This window comes from Passer domesticus, chromosome 6 (assembly GCF_036417665.1).
Source record: "Passer domesticus isolate bPasDom1 chromosome 6, bPasDom1.hap1, whole genome shotgun sequence".
Classification (NCBI taxonomy): Eukaryota; Metazoa; Chordata; class Aves; order Passeriformes; family Passeridae; genus Passer; species Passer domesticus.
The window spans coordinates 48897885-48917175 of NC_087479.1; the positions used below are offsets into that span (position 1 = coordinate 48897885).

The following is a 19291-nucleotide window of genomic DNA, read 5'->3' on the forward strand; positions in this document are numbered from 1 at the left end:
GGAAGGTGTTACTATAAGACCATATATGTTGCTGAGGTATGTATATATCTCTTCTTTCATTGAGCTGTGGTTAATCAGAAGATTCATGTTGGGTTATTTCTGAAGAAGAGACTCCCCCATTTAATGTCCAGCATAGGTTGTTGTTTCAGCCTGAGCATGTATGCTTTGCTTCTGGTGTATTGGAAAAATGTGATAATGTCTAAAACAAGAATTATGTGGGAAAGACATGAAGATACATAAAATGATGAAAATCCATGGGTAGAAGGATCTCGTTAAGTGGACTTAGGGGATTCTCATAAATATCATTTAGTGTGATGTAGTTCACATGATAACAAGATATTTTGTTCCACCAGCAAAATGGAGCATTAGCTTAGAGGACTGGATTACTCATGGCACAAACATGGCTGTTATGTGCAAACTTTCGGTGTTCTGCCAAGGTCAGTTTGTGGGGGTTGAGATGAAACTGTTTCCTAAACTGTGAAAGTGATCCTGGGTACCCAGGCTGCTGGAATGCCTGGAGGTTTTATGGATTCCTTCCCCTTTAGCCCACTAGCAGGGTATCTGCTAATGCAGGCTCCCCTTTCCTGCCTGCATTGCTCTAGTGAGGCCGGCCTTAGGAGAAGCGTTGCTTTGACTCACTTTTTTTCTGACTTCTTGTTTGCCTGCAGAAGGAGCATTTACAGCAGCCTTTTCTGTAGATAACCAAGGCAAAATGGTTGACCTCAGGCTCTGGAAAAGATGACTGTAACACTCATGTCTGAATATGACACCAGACCCAGGATAGGAGTAGGAAGGTGTCAAGTTATAGTCAGATCTACTCTCACAGCACCTCAGCTGAAAACATTTGTTTGGGAAGGGCTGGTGAAAGGTTTCATGTCATGCAGGTGAAGGAAACAAAAGGTAGGAAAACAGATTTTGGCCTGGGGCTGAGGATCTACAGTGGGCTTGCTCCTCCTGCCCACTTAGAGGGGATGTGCACCTGCAGATGCTGTGACCAGGCAGGTCTTGGCCATGCCTGGAGCTTGCCGGGAAAGATCATTCCTGAGGGTGCCTAGCAGAGCTCCAGCTGTGTTGCCCCTGGCTTTGTGCCCTCCCCTTGCAGCTCACAGGCTGTTGCTGGTCTGGCTTTGCTTGCCCAGTGCTCCAGAGCCTCAGCCACAGCTTCCCATTTCTGATGGCTCAGAGCAGAGCACCTTTGCTGAAGCTTGGTGTTAGAAGCATGCACTGGAATGGAGGTGTCAGAGTGGTCTCTAACTGCTTGAAGTGGTGCAGCTGAAAACTGTGTCACTTTAGGAATATGCTTTGTTCTGGAAGGGAGTGGAAGACTAATGGAGTGAAGTTGATAAGCAGCAAATGAAGTTGGAAATACGTGTTCAGGGTGAAGTCAGGGGATCAAACACAGATTATATTCCTCTGCCTGACTGCCTTCAGATTTTATAATTCATTGATTTTTTGCCTGTGCTATACAGGATGCTAATTCAGGAGTTAAAAATCTAAGGGACATTTAGGAGGATTACCAGGCTTCCACAATGTCAATGTCAAACTTGGATTCTGGGAAGCTCTGTCTTAGGGCAGGACTTGAGGATGAAGGTTCTGTGTGAGTGCAGAAGTAGGATTAAATTTCAATTAAGCCCAGAAAGAAATAGTAGAGGGCTGAAAGATATTTTCCCTCTCTTCATACCTGTAAAGAGGACCTTGCCCAAATTCCCTTAATTTGCTGTAAAGTATGTCTGAGACCTCAAGTAGATCTCAGCTCCAGTGTATTTACTGTCCCAACAGAAACAGTGCACTACAACCTCACCCTAATTTTACTGGAATCAGCTGCCACTGCTCTGGAGAAGAAGCAAGAAAAAACAAAATTATTATCTGGATAAACAGCCTATTAATTTGATGACAACTGTTGTTCTCCATTTCAGGGTCCAGAGAGCAGCCTGGGCAGTGAGCTAATGAGAACACCAGAGCTGTGCAGCCTTGGGGGAGGTGGGGGGTAGAGAAGAAAACAGAACAAACACTCCTTTTGTAGCTTGGAGCTAAGGGGATTCAGCCAAAGGTTAATTGCTTTCTACCCTAAAATGCTGTGAAGTGTTGCTGCGTGGTGTCATACAGCTGCTTCATCCCAGCCTAAGGGTGTCTGTTTCACTGGTGGGTGGCATGAGCCAAGATCCTTTTTTTAACCGCACGGGGGTGTTGCAAGGTCTCTCGAGTTAAGGTTTCCAAAAATCTGGTGGAGCTTGGTTGGTATCGTTTAGGATTTCACCACATCATGGAAGCAGTTAGCAAAAACACCAAATGAGCACCAAAAGAACAGATTGCTCTTCACTAGGAAATTTTTTTAGGGGAAACAAGCTCATTGTTTCCTCTGATTCTTCATTAGACAATCAAATGAAAGATGCTGCAGGAATCAAGAGATAAGGACAGAAATGAGTGTAATAGTAAACTTCACCTCACTGTCACCTTTGCCTCTTAGCCAGTGTTTCTTTAAAATATTTTCAAATTAAAGTGTGAACTTTAATTTTAATGCTCAAATCTGTTATTCCTAAGAATAAAAAAAAATTCTGTTATTTTTTTCCGTTAACAATTCTGCTCATGCAACTTCTGCACTCTGTGGAACTTAAAGCAAAAAAATAACTTTCTATTAGAATAGGTCTGTTGTGACAGCTTGGAAGTCTCCTTCTGGTTGGAAGGACATAAAAATTTCAAAAAACCAGAAAGTTGTATGTGGGGAAAATCATCCTGTGATGTTGTGCAGTCTTGTGACGTTGCCCAGGTTCCTTTTTCTGGAGATCATCATAGTGGAAGAGAATTAGAGTATTCAAGTTGGAGGGGACCTACAGTGATCATCTAGTCCAATTCCAATTGATACTTGTGAGATTAAATAGAATTAAATAGAAATGCAATGTCTGATTTTCCTATAGGGTAGGTAAATTTCTGATTTTAGTGTTTGTATGTGAACTCTCAATATGGCAAATAATTCTGTTGATATCACTTCTCTGACCTGTTTGTCTCAGTTTCTCCTGTCTGGTCATTCTGCTCATTTCCTTGTGAACATTTTTATCTTTTACTTTACTTGTGCTTTCAACACTTATTTTAGTTCATGGCTCCACAACTGAAGTTTATTATATACAGGGTTTAAATTCATGACCAGCAAGCCTGAGCAAGTGTGTGCTTGTTGAATGTCAGAGCTTGAGTATTTTCAATGCCCAGTTCAGGTAAGGAGGAGCTGTTTCCTCTGTGATTCTTATGCCAAATGACAGGATGGTCTGAGAAAACCCTGAACACTTCATTAGTGTCTCTTCCTATCTCAGTCATGTGTGCATGGCTCACCCTGCACTTGCCCAAAAGGCAAAGTGTGGGGTCACAGCACTGTCCCAAATGACCAAGGTTTCCCCAGAGTTAATTCCCCTCAGAAATGAGACAATGCAGGCAATAAGGGCACTAGAGATGGGAGTGCTTTGGGCTCTTGTTTGCCCTCCATCCAACTCCCTCCCTGTCCCTTTCTGATAATGAAAGAACAGGTCCCAGTTCTTCTGCTTCCAGGGAATAGTGTTAAGTCTCATGGTGCTCAGGCAGCTAATGGTCCAATTGGGAACACAGACCCTTAGAGCACTTTTACCATATGGGAAATGTTTAAAGCATTTTTTCAGCAAGGTTTTGGAGAGTTCTGCTTTTGAAGTCCCTTATTCCAAATAGGGTGATGTGTGAACCTCTGCTTTTGTCGGAGCTGAGTATCACAAACAGGATGAGGCTCTCTTTCTGCGTGTCAGTACAATAGAAACACATGAGTTTTTCTAGGAGAAGCTTGTCTGACTCAGCAGTATTGCCTAAACTTTCAGAGACAACTGCAACCTACACTACACATGGTAGAGTTGTATGGTATCGCTCCTGTTTTCTGTTCCTTACTTGTTTTCTGGCCTAACTGAAGGTGCTGACTTGTTAGTTTGGAACATGAATGGTCACTGAGCCCAGTGGGACTGGGGAGAGGGCTTGTAATACTGATGGCATGACTCTATTAGCAACAATTTGTGTGAGTAATGTGGTAGAATAGTTATGAGCCATCTGCCTGCATCTGCAGTTGCTCAGCAGCCTGAAAGTGCACTTTGAAGTCAGCTTTACTGGAGCTGACCCTGGTAAGTTCTTGCTTTTCATTCCTAGGACTGCTGCACAAAGTTAACATCAAGTGCTGCCTTGGAATCCTGGACCTTTCCTTGGAATCCTGAATCTTTCCAGTGAAGCAGATAGGAATTCTGAAAGGTTCTGCAGTGTCTGAGAGATCTTCAACATAGCTTTAAACTTTTGTGACTATTTAATGGGAAATGAATCTTTCCTTGTTTTCTTTTTTTTCCCCCACTTCATAATAGCATTAAACTAATTTTCTGCAAACCTGCTTTCAACAGTCTAGCTAATTTATACTGGAAGTAATTGGACACACCTAATGAAAAGCAGAGTGGAATTTTGCTGTTGAACTGCAATGTTCTCTTCAAGTCACTGGTCTCTTCCATTTGATAATTGTCATAACAGCAGTTAAGTAACCTGACTTCTCCTCTTTCCTGCCAGTGATGAAAGCTTAAAATGAGTCTTCAAAACTGTCACTCTTCTCTAAAGTTTCCTTAACGAAATGGCATTTACTCCTCTCTTAATATTTTGCTATCTAACATTAGCCTTCAGAGAGCTCTCACTGCAATAGTCAACCAGGCAAGGGCTTTAGATACTCTCAGGGTACTGCTTATCTTGAGGAGTCCAAGGTGATCATGGTGATGCTGTTTGTGACCTCAATCTCTTGTTGTGTAGAGACCATGTTCATTTACTCTCAAATCCATTATAAATTCATGTTACATGCTTACTCACTCATTCCATAGTGGGATTCTGCTCCATACCCAGAGCTGTGGTGTTTCTGGGCAAGAGCAGCATTTGTGCTGCTGTTGTGGTTGCAGTTTTTCCTGATGTGCCCCTGGCATGGCAGGTGCTGTATGGACAGGGGGTTGAGTTGTTCCCTCAGCTCTTGTGTAGGATTAACCAGGCACTGCCTTTCTTGTGCTTTGTGGGGTTCTCAATCTCATAGCTTTCTTCAGCCTTCAGAGAGGCTGTGGGGGTATGTACAGAAGGCACCACAGAGCTGTCAGTGAGCTGTAAATTGCTGCCATCTACCAGCTCATGTAGGGGGCTTCTATCTGGTCTGGTGTGTGCTGGGATCTATGCTCTAGCTCCAAATCCTGGCTCCTAGGATTTGTCTTTGACTGGGCCTGTTCTCAAACATTTGAAGGAGGTGGATGTCTGGTCTCATCTCTTCATAAACAAACCAACCTCATCTGTAGGTGCATGCAAAAAACCCTCAAAAGACCCAAACCCAAACAAAAACAACAACCAAATAAGCCAACCCCAAGCCCACAAAAAGCCCCCCAAGCAATCAAACAAAAACCAAAAAAGCAATATGGATTTAAGGTTTTTTAGCAGTCACTCTCTTGCCTAACTTCTATGGGACTTCTTTATGTTACAGATTCCTGTCCCAGAGGGGTTTTTAGCAGTGAAGAGGGTCGGAAGGTATTTGAGCTGCTACTGTATATCGTGTTCTCAGCAAGAGCTTCTGCTCTCTGTTCAGTCCAGAGAGGGTCTTGTCCATCTCTGTGAGCATAACTGTAATGCTATGAATTATTCCTTGTGGAAACTTTAGCTATTGTACTTAGTGGGTTTACAGGAGCTTTTTCAGTCTGCTTTTAATGTATTTGTGTTGGTGGGGATTCTGAGTGGAATTACATGCCCAGGCTTTCAGATAACTGCTGTAAATACACAGATCCACTCTAGTCCCTTACTTCACTGTAGCAGCTGCTGCGGTGTTGCAGAAACTTCATAGCTTTGACTGCATCTTATTAGTTCAGCACACTATTAATATCCCAGAAGCTTTTTGTATTAGTTTCCACACTTAATATTGGTTCTCTTTCCTTCTTCCCTGCCCCCCTTCACACTCAGTCATTAAACTAAATTCATCTTGGGGCTTTTTCATTTAAGATGCCCTTGCTGCCCACACCAAAGAGGGGAACCAGACTGGAAGCAAACCAATTGTGCTAACAGTCACCTGGTATATTTAGTGGCAATGTCATCTAACATGCATTTATGCTCAGAAGTAGTGCCTTTCTGCTTCTATATGGAGCATTTGTAGTGTTGGCAAAATCTTTCCAGAGAAACAGCTGCTGATTGGCTCTTGTCTATTTGGGGAAGGATCTGTCCTTAAATACTTAGTTATTCTGCTTTCTAAAAATGGCATCGAGCACTTGGCACTATGAGGATTGGACTCAAAACTTTTATTGAGATGAACTGGGTGCATTGCACCAAGACCTGGTGAATCCTTGTCTCCCCTAGAGGAATGACTGCACAAGTACCAGCAAGTGGGTGCAGGCACATCTAGGGCAAGTCAGTGCCTGGGGCTCTAAAATGCCAATTGCAGTGTTCCTCTGGAAGGCTTTAAAACCAAATGTCACATTATTACGGTTTAGTGGCTCTGGTGAAAAAGCTACAGGACTGAGATGCATCTCAGCTAATATATCTTCTGAATGTAAAGAAATCCTGTCCCAAATGGCAGCAATGCCTCTCCTTTGAGGTGTTGTGTCTCAGAAAGGTGGAGAATACAGGCTGTCCTTTGAATAGGGACTGGGAGCCAACTTGCCTTTGCCAGTCTGTGCTGACCAGAGACAGGGCAAGGAGGAAGGATCCACCAGCACCTGGCACAACTGCCCCAGCCTCCAAATGCATAAACCTGACTGACACCTAACTCTGACTGAGGAGAAGACTCTAGGGTGAGCAGCTCACCAAGAACAGAAATGTTGCAGCCCTTTGGTTGACTGTAGGTGCTTCCAACTGTTCCTCAGAGCTTACAGGGTCAGGAAAACTTGACATCCAGAGAGCTGGTAGGGTACCAAGGGAAGGGTTTTACCCCAGAGCTCAGGGGCTTTGCTCACCTCTGAGCTCTCACTGTGACACCTCACCTAAGGGAGAGCAGTGGGTGAATCATGTAATACTCCTTTGAAACAGAGGCTAGCTTAGGACAACTTGAGGGTCTAGGACACTGAAATATCTTCCTGTCCAAAATAGTTTGAATTAGTTGATCTGCGTGGCATGCTGCCAGGCTTCAAGGAGAACTAGGGAGGCCTGGCTACTGGTCAGCAGGCTGGACTGGGAGGTAGGAAGTTATTAATAGCTGCTCTTCCATGGAAAGAATGAGTTTGGCTGAGATGTGATGTAAAGCTGCTAACTGGTACAGCAAGGAAATGCTGAAAGTCTTGTCTATTATCACTTGAAGGAACTGTTATGCCTTGTGGAGAGCTTTGAGCCTCATGGTCTCAGCTCTCCTGGCATTGGCCTCTGAATCTTGAGCTCTGTGGTTGGGCAGCACAGGTGCAGGTGTGAAGAAAAGAAGCTGTCAGCTCTTGGTCAGCTTCAGGGAGTGGTTGGTGTGTCTTCTCTTCCTCAGCAAGTTTAGGTTCCCTCAAGGTCCCTTAGGATGCAGTTCCCGCCTGTAGGAGTCAGCTCTTTGTTTCTGAAGCTACTTAATTTAAGAAGAGAGAAGTAAGAAAGATCCTTTTCTGCACACTAGAAGTTTTAGAATGAAAGATTATCTCAAAACCTCAGACAAGACCAGTTTGGAAAAAAGGTGGAGGAGACTGGGTGGAATAAATGAATAAAAATTCTCTTCTTGAGTGGAATGGCAATGAGGAATTTCTTATGGGGGGTTTAGATGGATCAAAGGTTACAATAAAGCACAAGTAATAGATTTGCTTTAAACTATACCAGCTGGTCCTCTCCTTTTAAAGGCTTGTGGCAGAGTGGCTTTAGTGATGTTATTGTGGGCATCTGTTGGACTTGTTCCTGAGCACTTGATTAGAATTTGTCATTTTTAAGGTGAAGGCTAGGAAAATCAAGTGGTGTTGCATTCAATGTGAAGCTTGTATTTCCTTTTGTATTCTTCAGTTCCCTTCAGGAACTTTTCAGTTTCCTTGCAGGAAACTAATACAAGACTCTGGGATAATACACAGAGGTCTCCAAGCCAAGCCCAGTTTCATCCCTTGTAACAACTGGTGCTTCTTAAGGGAGATGCTAGCTCCCAGAATAGTTACATGGATCAAGTTTGTCGTCTCCCTCTTCCTAAAGATTGTTCTGCTTAGAAAGAGGGAGGATGAACAAGAGTCAATGGAATATCCATTTCTCATTAAAAATAGTTCTTGTGCTGGCTATTGTAGGGAAACTTTATTTCCTTGGTGGTTTGTTGCTGATCTCTGCTCTTGTCTGTTGGACTTCCACCCTGGAAAACAGGTGTAGAGATGCTATATGTAGCAAGAAGTCTGATGCATGCAGTGAGTTCCTTGAAGACTCTAAATTACAGTTTTCCTTCCTGTGCTACAACCTCAGGTCCCTGACCTGCAACTGCAGCATATTTTCTGTGACTAACAGCTGTAATTCCCTAATTATCATGCTCTGTTCTCCTGCTGTGCTGTAGATTTTGTTACCAAGGAAGCAAACCAAGTTTCCTCGTTCCTACCCTTGCTCTGTACGCTCCCAACTGTTTTAAATCCACCATTTGATGCAGCCCATAAAGACAAATGACTATCTCTTGCTTCAAATAGTCAAAGTTTCCAGAACATATTACGTAGCTGCATGCTGGGGACAAAGAAGGAAATTAAGTCTTTCTGGCCCTTCTTTTAGTGAAGGCAGCTGGTCCAAAGCTATTGCTAAGTTAGAAAAAGTACCTTTACAGTCTCAAACAGTGGGCCCAAACAAATAGTACTGTTGCAATGTGACAGATAAAACTTCTGCAAACCCCTGGAAAATGAAGGTTGTGTGTGCCATAGTATCCATACAGGCCTAATCATTTGAGGATGACTAACAAGGGGTCAGTTCCTTTTTGCCTCCACTGCTTTTGAGGTTGGGGATAAATGATTGTGTGCCACATGGTAATGAGAATAAACCTGTGCTAATCAAGGTGATTCGATCAATACAACCAGCTGTATTGTGACAGATAAGCAGCTGTCACAGAATATCACAGAAATGTGTTAAGAAGCAGAAAAACTAAACTAGGTTTCCTAAAACCTAATGTTTACCCTTCTAAGTATGCAAAGGTATATTTGAGTACTGCATATACTGAGGCTTTACTGGATGATGCCGATCCTTCTCCTGCAGGATGCACAAGGGCGAGTTTAGTTCTTTAAGCTGTTGTCACTTTGGACTCCATCAGGCTAATGTGGCTGTGTCCACAACAAGCATCAAGCCCCCAGTGTCCTGGGTGGCAGTCGGTGACAAACAGGAATGCTTTCCATGGGACCAGCCTCCAGTAATTAATTCATGGCTCACTCCAGAAATATCATCCAAGTTGCAACATGAATGATGTCTCCTGGGTCACATGATAAGAGTTACTGACTCCATATGGGGGATTTGCTGCTTGACTCCTCTGCCCATTGTTTGAGACTACTTCTAGTCCAGCCCTCTACACGGGATGGTTACAGCAATAAAGGCACTTTTTCTAACCTAGAAATAGCTTTGGACCAGCTGCCTTCACTAAAAAAAAGGCCAGAAAGACTTAATTTTAATTCTTTGTCCCAAGAGCTAGGAGGATGCTCCTTCCTCTGGATCACTGGGATTAAATCCACAACTGGGTCTAGAACAGGTGACACCCACGTTGTGAGGGCAATGAAGGAAATTGTCTGCTTGGCCTCAGTCAAAGGAGAAGGAAAAATGAAATACAAATGCCAAAGAAAAAGAGTAGATTTAGACAACACAAAAGATGTCCCTGGAATTAAGATTGTCCAGCATTGCTTTATTTGCAAACTTGACAATGGGCTTCAGTAGAGTGCATTATGTAGCTGGCAAGCATGGATCAGGTATGGAGGCACATAAATCCATTGTGGATGTATTTTTCATTACAGAATAATGGTGAGATAACCTAGACAACCTATGAAAATGCTTTTGTTCAGTTTCTGGAACTCTGCTCTTGTGCCTGTGTTTAAATATCAAGTATTGTACACCTTAGCACATACGTCAGAATATATTGGTGTAACCGTTAAGATGCATTAGACTCAAGGTTAGACATACAAAATTTAGTACTTCGCAGAAACTCAAGTTGTGCTGGTAGTTCAGTGGATGTTTTGACTTCATGGCACCCTGAGCTGGTGTTATACCTGATTGTACCTGTAATAACCTGATTTTTTTTTTTTTTTTTTTTTTTTTTTTTGGAGAACTTACTCTTTGATGTGATTGCACCTGATTTTGGTTTGTGTCCATACTTGTGAGGCTTCCTGTGATGTCCAGCAGGTTGCAGTGGATTTGCCTGAGTCTCAGGATGGGAGGAGGCACCAGCACACATTGTGTTACCTGTCACACATTGTGTGACCCTTCACCAGCAAGGCATGCAGGTCCCCCTCACCCCTACCACCAACAGCATTCTTCTCATTGGTGTCAAAATCCCTTCTAAAATAGGAGCTAGATGTGTAATTTAAAACCTTTATCAGAAATAACAAAGGATCCCCAGAGTCTTTTCCCTTTGACAAGGCCTGGGAGAAACCACCTAGTGCTACTCTGTTGTTAATACTCATGAAATTGGTACCTCAGAAGGGTATTGGTGGAGGGAATTTTCATACTTTGGTTTTACTGAAGATATGCACTCCTTTTGTGTGAATTCTGAACTGTTCACTGCTTCCAAATTTCATAAACTCTTCAGGAAAAGTTGTTTTTTCCCCAGTGAACTCCAAGGACGTGCTGCTGGTGGCCTGAAGCTGAGAGTGGATTTTGGTGGGTGGCTCTTGGTGAACAGAGCAAGTGACACTCAGATGCTGAAGGATTCCAGAGGGGAGGAGAGTGCCCTCACCTGCTTGTGAGTCAATACATAAACAAACAATTTAAAAATCCCCAAAAAACCAGTATGTCCTGCTCTTCTCAGCCCCAGCACAGGCCTGCACCCTGAGGCAGAACATGCAACAGCTTATTGTGCTTAATAGCATTTTGTTGTTGTTTGTTTGTGTTGTTGTTGTTGTTGATTGTTTTCATTTTTTTAAGACGCTGCTTCCACCACAGCAAACCTGGTGAGTCACTCTGTCCAGGATCAATCAAAATACAGCTCTTGCTCCAGGCTTGGTTTATTAACAGCACCAGGAGCAGTTATGTGAGAAAGGCAGGTCTCTGCCTGCCTGCTGGGCATGCAAGTCCCTCCAGCTAGAAGGAAGATGTGTGACCATCAAAGCTATGCTCAGCAGGCAGGAGCACTGTCCTGCAGCATTCCTGCTAAGGCTCCCTCACAGCTGAAACACCCAGGCTGTGGCAGGGGGAGTTGGGTTACAGAGGGGAGCAGGCTGGCTCTTCCCTAGCTGAGCATCTGCTGTGCCACAGCACAGGCAGAGAGTTGTTTGGGGACTGCCTCTGACTTGCTGCTGTGGAGTGCTGGAGTCGGCATCTGCTTCTCCTAAGGGTGAAAGGGTGGGCTGTTAACCACCTTACTGAGATGGAATGTTTTACTTGGAAAAGGGTGCATATACCTGGCAAATAAACTGTCTTTGACCAGACAGTTTTGAATTAAGTCAACCAGCTTGAAGCCCACACTGCAGAGGGATGGTTGCTGTACCATAGTGCCAAGGTACAAAAGCTTTTTTTGTTGTTGTTGGTTTTGGTTACTTGGCTTCAAACAAGTGACTCAGGTAGGACATTGAAATTAACCACTGTTATCAAATATTTGGGGGAAATGAGTGTCAGTCTCCAGCTTGTAACAGCCTTCTGCTCCTGAGCTACCCAGCTGTGTCTTTAGCACTGTGCATGGCTTAGTGTGAACCAGCAGGCACAGCGTTGCCTCAAGCAAGACTTGAATGCATCCTGAAATTATTGAGGGTCAACAGGACAAGTGCTTTGGGAAGGCTGAGATGGTCTAAGACAAATCTCATGGATGTTGTTTGGTTAAAGGTGATGGGCAGAGGAAAGAATGGAGATGGTGAATGCTGCTTTCTCTGCTGTCCTACCCAGGGGGGATGTGCTGAGCTCTGTTTTTGCTTACTGTCAATCCCAGCAGTGCAAAAAGGAAGGGGTTGGGAAACCTGAACTGGCAAAGCAGGAGTAGCACCCAGACCCTGCCCCCTGAGGCTGGCTGATGTGGCTTGTACCCCATGTCTGCAGCACACCCCTACTTTGCTTGCCACGTGAGCAGAGTGGAAGTGCTGTGCAGCAGGGGTGGTGTGTGTTTCAGGAGAGGAGGGCTGTGTATTTTGTGTCTCCAGCGTGGTGTGCACTGGGGGCAGGCACGAGGGGTTTGTGTCTCACGCGTACAGCACGTGTGGTTTGTGCAGTGCAGGAAGCAGCACCCCTGGGTGCCACTGCATTCCCCCCATAGCTGCCCTGCAGCCTGCTCCAGCCCTGCCCAGCATGGCTGTTGTCACGGCCAGCTGCAGCTGTCTGGGGATGAAGTGCCCTGTTGGGGTGCCAGCCAGTCTGGCTGCTGTGCAACAGGATTCTGCCTGCAGTGCTGCTGGTTCCTCCAGGCTGGAAGGGTTTTCTGTGTCCCACTCCCCCTCTCAGCACGGCCCTGGCTCTGTCAAGGGAGGCCTAACACTCTCCCTGCACACAGGAGCAGGTCTCTGTGGCTACAGGAGCCACAGCCCTGCAGGTGAAGGTGCAAGCTGGCAGACTGATCTCAGGGAAGCACCCCCACAGCAGCAGGAGAGATGCTGAGGTTGCAGGAACAGGTACATGGGGTGGGACAAAACTGCAGCTCCTGGAGCCAAATCGTCCCCTCTTCCTCCTCAGGGAAGCACATCTGCAAAAAACCTAAATCCAAAGCAAGGTAAATAATAGTTAGAGACATTTCTCATTGCAACAATCTGAGTTTATAGCTCTAAGGAAGGGTCAGTCTCCCAGCCTGCTGTAGGAGAGATGTGGCAAGCCTCTACACTAGTCAGGGAGACAAAAACTCAGTAAAGCTTGGGCTCTGGAGCTGTTTTTTACTGTTTACCCCATTTTCAGTTGCCCCAAACACAGAGGAACAGTGCAGGGAGGTATTAAGTGTTAGTTTTCAGCCACTCACCTTAGTGTCCCAACTCTTGATTTATATACCACCTCATCAGCTGGACCACACCTGTCTCTGGTTTTGCATCTTAACTTACCTGAAAGAAAACCACATATAGATCATATCATGCAGACAGTTAGAATTATTTATTTTTGATTACAAAGCAGCTCCTTCAATCTCTTGTTAGCAATGTGCCTATAAAACACACTTTAACACTAAATAGATGAAGCAGGGGCAAGGGTGCTGTACATACCTCACAGCCAGACAAACCCCATGGCAGCAATTCGCTTTAAAGGTCTTCCACTGTTTCACCATCCACCAGAAAAGGCTGATTCAGGCTGCTGGCCACGTGCAGAGGGGATTTCTTCAGCAAAATTTCTTGCACAGAGCCTGTGGGCTCAGCTGCTGCCTGAAACAAGAATCACACAATAGAAAAGCTGCAAAGATTTGACCCAACAGCTGCTTCATCTTCTGCACTGATTTAAAGCACCAGAGCCCTTTCTCAACTTGGCAATAAAGTCAGGCATTTATATATTTTTTAACACGTACATAAATGATGTATCTATAGATATGTGTGTGTATTTATACACATACACACCCAGCCATACAAGTACATATATATTTACATATGTGTACATATTTATATATATATATTAATATAAGGGGGAAGATGGACATATACTTGACTTAAAAAAGACAATTGGGGCAGCTAATTAACAATTGAGATTTTGTTATCCTGTGCACCTCACAGGCCCAGCTAGTAAATGAAAATGCAACCTTTTCTGTTTTAGCCTGTGTGACAAAAGGCACGAGTGCAGCCTAGGGGCCAGCAGCAGCCTCCCTGCCACTGAGGGCCAGTCAGAAACCCATTTCCACCTTAGCAGCCGAAACTGTGACTAGTATCTTTTTAAAGCCCTTATGTCACAATTTTTAAACAGTCAACAAAGTGAGATTGAGGGAGGAACAACAGCAGGAGTGGGGAAAACTGCATTTCCAGAGACACAATGGTTCCTGAAGTCAGACAAGAGGTTACCAGCCCCTGCTTTGGGGTGAGGATTCCAGGTGCTTGTAGGAAGATGGCTTCTGCCACTCAGGTGAAGCCCATAATTTCTTCCTGTGGTTCATCCCATTCCAATGTCTTCCTTCCCCTGCCTCAGCCTTGGGAACTCAGCTCTTGGTTGAGACATGAGCATTAAGTCAGCTGCTGTGCATTTGTTGCTGAAGTGTATTCAGCACCTACTGAAACAGCTACAGCCCTTTATATATATGCATAAATATATATAATATTAAATATTTAGATAAATTATATATATTTATATATATATAAATATATAAAAATGTCTATTGGTATGTGTAGCTATACATAAAAGATATAAAAGGGCTTTCATAAAAAGACCTGTACAAAAACATCTGGCATATCTAGGTGACCATCCAACACCCAACACCTCTGCCACCTACAAAAGCGTGCAGAAACTTGTCACCAAAACCAAGATAACCAAATGCCCAGGCAAAAATAGTGCAGTGTATGGTCACACACCAGGGCTGTGCTTGTTGGCCTGCTCCTTGGAAGTGAAAGCACAGGGTAAGTTACTCCACAACATATGTTTTTTCATGAGAGGAAAGCATTTACAAACTTACAAGGCAATTCTATGGCTGTAACAGGAGCTTGTACCGTACGTGCTTCTGGTGGTGCCTCGTTACCAGGCTCATGCTATAGAGCCCCCTCTGTTATCTGCAGAAAACTTGGTCTCACTGGGCATTTTCTGCACACGCTCTGCATTCCTCCTCCTTTCCCCAGTCGTCCTCTCCCAACAAAGACTCTTTTTTTCAGGAGAATTAGGGCGCAAATCGTCGTATCTGTTCCAAGGGCAGAGTGCGCTGGTCTTACCCTGTGAGGAGTCCTGGCATTCATGGGACTCCAACAGCTGGATCTGAGCATTTCCTTTAATTGAACAGGTTTGCAGTCTCTCTGTGCAGAAGCAATTCTCCACATCACACAAGCCTGCATTCCAGAATAAAATGAAAATTTAAGAGCGCTGGCTAACGAGACCGAGAAGCTCATTGTTTAAACAAAAGGCTGATTGTCTGCGTGCTCCAGTGCCCCATTCCTCCAACATTAAACCCACACGAGGGACAGCAGCCTAATCCACAGCTTGCTGCCAGGTGGTACAGAAATTAATCTTCCACTTACCGGGGATATTCGTTGCGGTGTTCATAAAGGTTTGCAACCCAACAAGGCGAGCGACTAAAATGTTCTCCCTGTCATAGACGGGCATGGCAAGCTGGTGATATGAAATATCAGCCCCCAGGAGCATCCCCTGTGGTGAGGAAATTGTGGATGATGTCTATCAGGGAGGGGAATGGCATCCCATTAAAATCCTCTGCTTTAACCCAGAGCCCCAGGCTGTCTAACTGCACAGAAAATGAGTTGGAGGATGAGGGGTGGACTGGGAAAGCCCAGGCTCACCAAGGACCTAAGCATAGGCCACCATAATGTGCAGGGCTTGGTGTTTATGAGGACAGGAAATAAAAAATTATTTTTCTCACGTTTTAACAACACCAAAACTCCCATTTCTAGTCTGACAGCATGTTGTGAGTACTGGACACACAACACAGAGACCCTCATTAGGTCTCCCAATAGCTTAGGGACCTGCTTCAGATCTGCTTGCCAGGACATTTCACTACTCTTCCAAACAGAGTATGAGAACAGAGGAGGAAGAGAAATCCTGCCCTTTATTAGTCTGCTGCTCCCTTAAAATCCAAGGAGGAAAGGGAAAACAGTCAACTGTAAGCAGGTGATCAAAACAGGAGCCACATAAACATAAACATTTGGAAGGGTAAAGCCTCAGGAGTGTTTAGCATCATTGCTTCCAGTTTTGATCTGCTCACATTTCACTGCAGACGTAATTCACTGCAAAGCACTGCCAAAGCTTTTCACAACACCAAGGCACGTTGAACTCGATGCAGATAATATTTACAAATACTGCAGCTTTCCCCCCATCCTTCCCTAATGTTTTCCCAGCAGCTTGCCATCCCATCTGGCTTTGGCTGTCCTTGCTGCCCTCTCAAAGACTTCCCTTGCCTGGGGAGCCCATGGCTGTGCCACAGGGAGGTGGCAGCCTCTTGCTTTGCCTGCCTGGTTGACCAACCTTTCTTGCTGTGCACATGGAAAAGCAAATGGTCAAGTGCAAGTCAGTCCTTTGCCATGTGTTTGTGCATGACTCTGACTTGGTGCCCAGGTATGTCTCCAGGGCATCCCAGGTTATTCCCTAATCCAGAGAAATGTTTTGCAAAACAACAGCTTTCCCCAAACAGTGACGCCACAGTCCCACTTTGCTTCATGTATTCCTCCTGCTTGTGTCCTCACATAGCAGCAATTAACAGTTTATGCACCAGCTTCTTCCATGTCTGCCTAGCAAATTTTCAGCTAAATCAAATTCTTATTTTCCTAGGGTTTAATTAGGCTGAAGATCCAAATTTTTAAAAGATGAAAGAAGAACTGAACAAATCCAAAAGGCCATAAGGCAGATTTTTAGTGGATTCCATGAATAGCAACAGAGCTAATGCGCAGCTTGAACTTAAAAGAATTTGAATCCAAATTCTTTTTGTTCCTCATCTGGCTTGCCTTTTAAAACATACAGATAATAATTCCATAGCTTCTGTAAAACTTCTTTCTAAAAATAACAATTTACCATTGAAAAGAAATGCAAAGGGTCAGAACTATGCACAGAGATTCACTCATCACCCACAAAAGGAGCTTCTGAGTGAGTTGGACACTGGCAGAAAAGTCAGTCTACCAAAAATATGAAGAACTGAACAAATAAGGTATGTAATTCACTCTGGTCCCATCCCATACTTTTATTTAATCTGGTATTAATCCCACCTGCAAGCACTGCCCCAGGATAGTCCCTAGGCAACACAATCCCAGCAAAGAGCAGAAGGAAATCTGCAGTCCCAGGGCTGACCTTCATCCTTAGCTGTCACTAGATCCAGACTGGTAACTCCTTCTGCAAGCAAAGCTAGCAAACCAGGTACAGGGTCCAGCTGGGGTCCTGGTAGTGGGAGCTGCAAGGCTGGCTCTGTTCAGCAAGATGGCTTCACCCCTGACCAACACTGGAAGGGATAAAGCATTCTCCTTTCTCTCATCCAACTTTGTCTGAAGTGCAAGGATTCAACAACCAAACCAACAGCCTCAGGTTTCCTGAACTGGAGCCTCCATCTTGATGCCTTGTGAAGGCTGACCTAGAACAGAGGCTGGATAGAGTTAAAGAATAAAGTAGGGATTTATTAAAGGCCTCAATGGATACACCTTGGGCAGCACAAGAGCCCAGCCAGGGCTACACCCAAGATGGTCCCAAAATGGATGACTGGTCACTGGGTCTCTCACTGTTATAAGTTCTCGTCCATTTACATATTTGAGTAATTTGTCAATTACAACTTTAGGTTATAAAGTCCCATCCTTGTTTTCCTCTCTTCAATCCACTGTTGTTTGTGCTCTTGGGCCTGAAATTTGGATAATTTGTCCTTGCTCTCCAGCTGGAGAAGGAATTGTTTTATCTCCCTACTCTGTGAAGAGAGCTTACCATCCCCTAATATGAAGTTCAGAACTACACATTAAAGCAGCACAGAATCTGAAAAATATAAAAGCTAAAATCCGAGGCTTCAATCTCAGCACTAATCACTGCTTTAAACCTTACAGAACTGTTTAGTTCAGTCTAAGAAAATTGAAATTTAACCCTGCCCCAAAGAGGGGCAGGTTCCTGCAGGTGTCAGCTCCCTCATGCAGGGGTATGTCTCCACAATAAAAGTACGTTTGAACACTTTGGTTGGCAGCCTTAAAGCTAGTCCCAATTCCAGTCATAAACAAAGCCACAATCAGCAGAATCTAGTCACAATCAGCATGGGTCTTTCTGGCAAATGATGAGCAGAAATGTGTCTGCCAAAGCTGGTCTTTTTCTTGTAGCTGCAGATACTCTAAGGTCCACCAATTACACTGGCTCAGCTATCTCTATTTTTCTGAACCACCTCTATTTCCCAGGTTTGGTACTTATCCTAAAATCAACAGCAGACAAGGGGAGCAGTCTATACATGGGCACAGCAAGTGTCTGCCCTGAAAATGACTGACCAAAACTGGCATAAGGCAGCAGACTTAGGACCAGCCTTCATCTGGAGCAGCCAGAAAAAAACACCACCCTGGGTCCTTACCCAGGGAATAGATAGTCAATTGTCCATGACCTTTTTCAAAAAAATAAGGCAGCATTTAGCAATTTTAACGCTAGTTCTTGCTTTGGGAGGATGTGTTTTACTGTGTCTCTGGAATCGAAGCACTTGTTTCAGTTAGACTACAAACAATCTCATCCCCACACAGCAGCCACCAAAGTGCTGCTCTTTCAATTCCTCTTGGCTGAAGATATGGGAAATGATGCTCAGCTCTGCTGTCTCAGCTCCCTGTAATTAATGTGAGCTATTAATAATGAGGCTTCTCTGTTTCTCAAATCAGACTTCAGCAAAACTTGAACTCTAGACTTTACAAAGCAATAATAAGCATCAATTATTATTCCTTTATAAAATAAGGTATTATATTAAAACAATACCAGTGTTCACGCTTATAACTAGACACCTCAAACTTTCTCTTTAAAGCTAATTTGAATTATTAGTATTCCAACACTGAAATTATAGTTACAAACATGAAAATATGTCCCAGAGCATTGCTCAAAATCTTAATTTACAATAATACCAGCACAAACTCCCACTTTGGAACAGCAATCATGTTAAAACCTTCTAACTGCACTCCAGTATTTTTCATCACTATTTTAATAAACATTTACTACCAAAGGTATGATAAGACAGTCTTTGGAGTAACAGACCCACATACTGTTTCCATTTGAGAGGGTACCAATATTTCTCTTTTATAACCCACTGTAGGTTGGGGCTGTAGCATCACTACAATCTGTTTTCTCCTAAAAGTGTAAGAAAACCATTTTATTTGATAGTAAACTTTCAAGTAAAGTATATTTTATGTTTCATAAAGACTGAGAAGTTAAATAAGTTGCCTTTCTATGTACAATAAATATAAAGAAATTCCACCACAGAGCTAGATGAGTTGTGTGCTACCTTGAGCAGATGGAAATGAGGGTGGAACTGTGTGTGGTTTACAGGACTGACAGCCTTCATGCTAAAAACCCCAAACCAACCCACACCACAATTAGCCAGTCATGGGCTTTGTGCAGTCATTGCTGTTAAATACAAGTGGGCAGAGGAGTATTT

At 43.9% G+C, this 19291-nt stretch overlaps 1 protein-coding gene across 7 annotated transcripts in view; it reads right to left on the bottom strand.

Annotated features, from left to right (window-relative positions):
* Nucleotides 1-10717: 10717 nt before the first annotated feature.
* Nucleotides 10718-19291, bottom strand: part of LOC135303473 (uncharacterized) — a 39442-nt gene continuing 30868 nt past the window's right edge. For 3 of the 7 annotated variants that reach the window (XR_010364932.1, XM_064425341.1, XM_064425339.1), the window contains 5 exons: nucleotides 15216-15342; nucleotides 14663-15026; nucleotides 13278-13433; nucleotides 13043-13121; nucleotides 10718-12786 (listed from right to left, as the gene is read on the bottom strand). Coding sequence is in view for 3 of the 7 variants with exons in the window: in XM_064425341.1 (XP_064281411.1) it covers nucleotides 14731-15026; nucleotides 15216-15342 (423 nt within the window). In the remaining 4 variants the exon portion in view is untranslated. Of the gene's footprint in view, nucleotides 12787-13042; nucleotides 13122-13277; nucleotides 13434-14662; nucleotides 15027-15215; nucleotides 15343-16989; nucleotides 17279-19291 lie in introns of all 7 variants that reach the window. The other 4 variants (XR_010364931.1, XR_010364934.1, XM_064425340.1 and 1 more) reach the window with 4 other exon arrangements.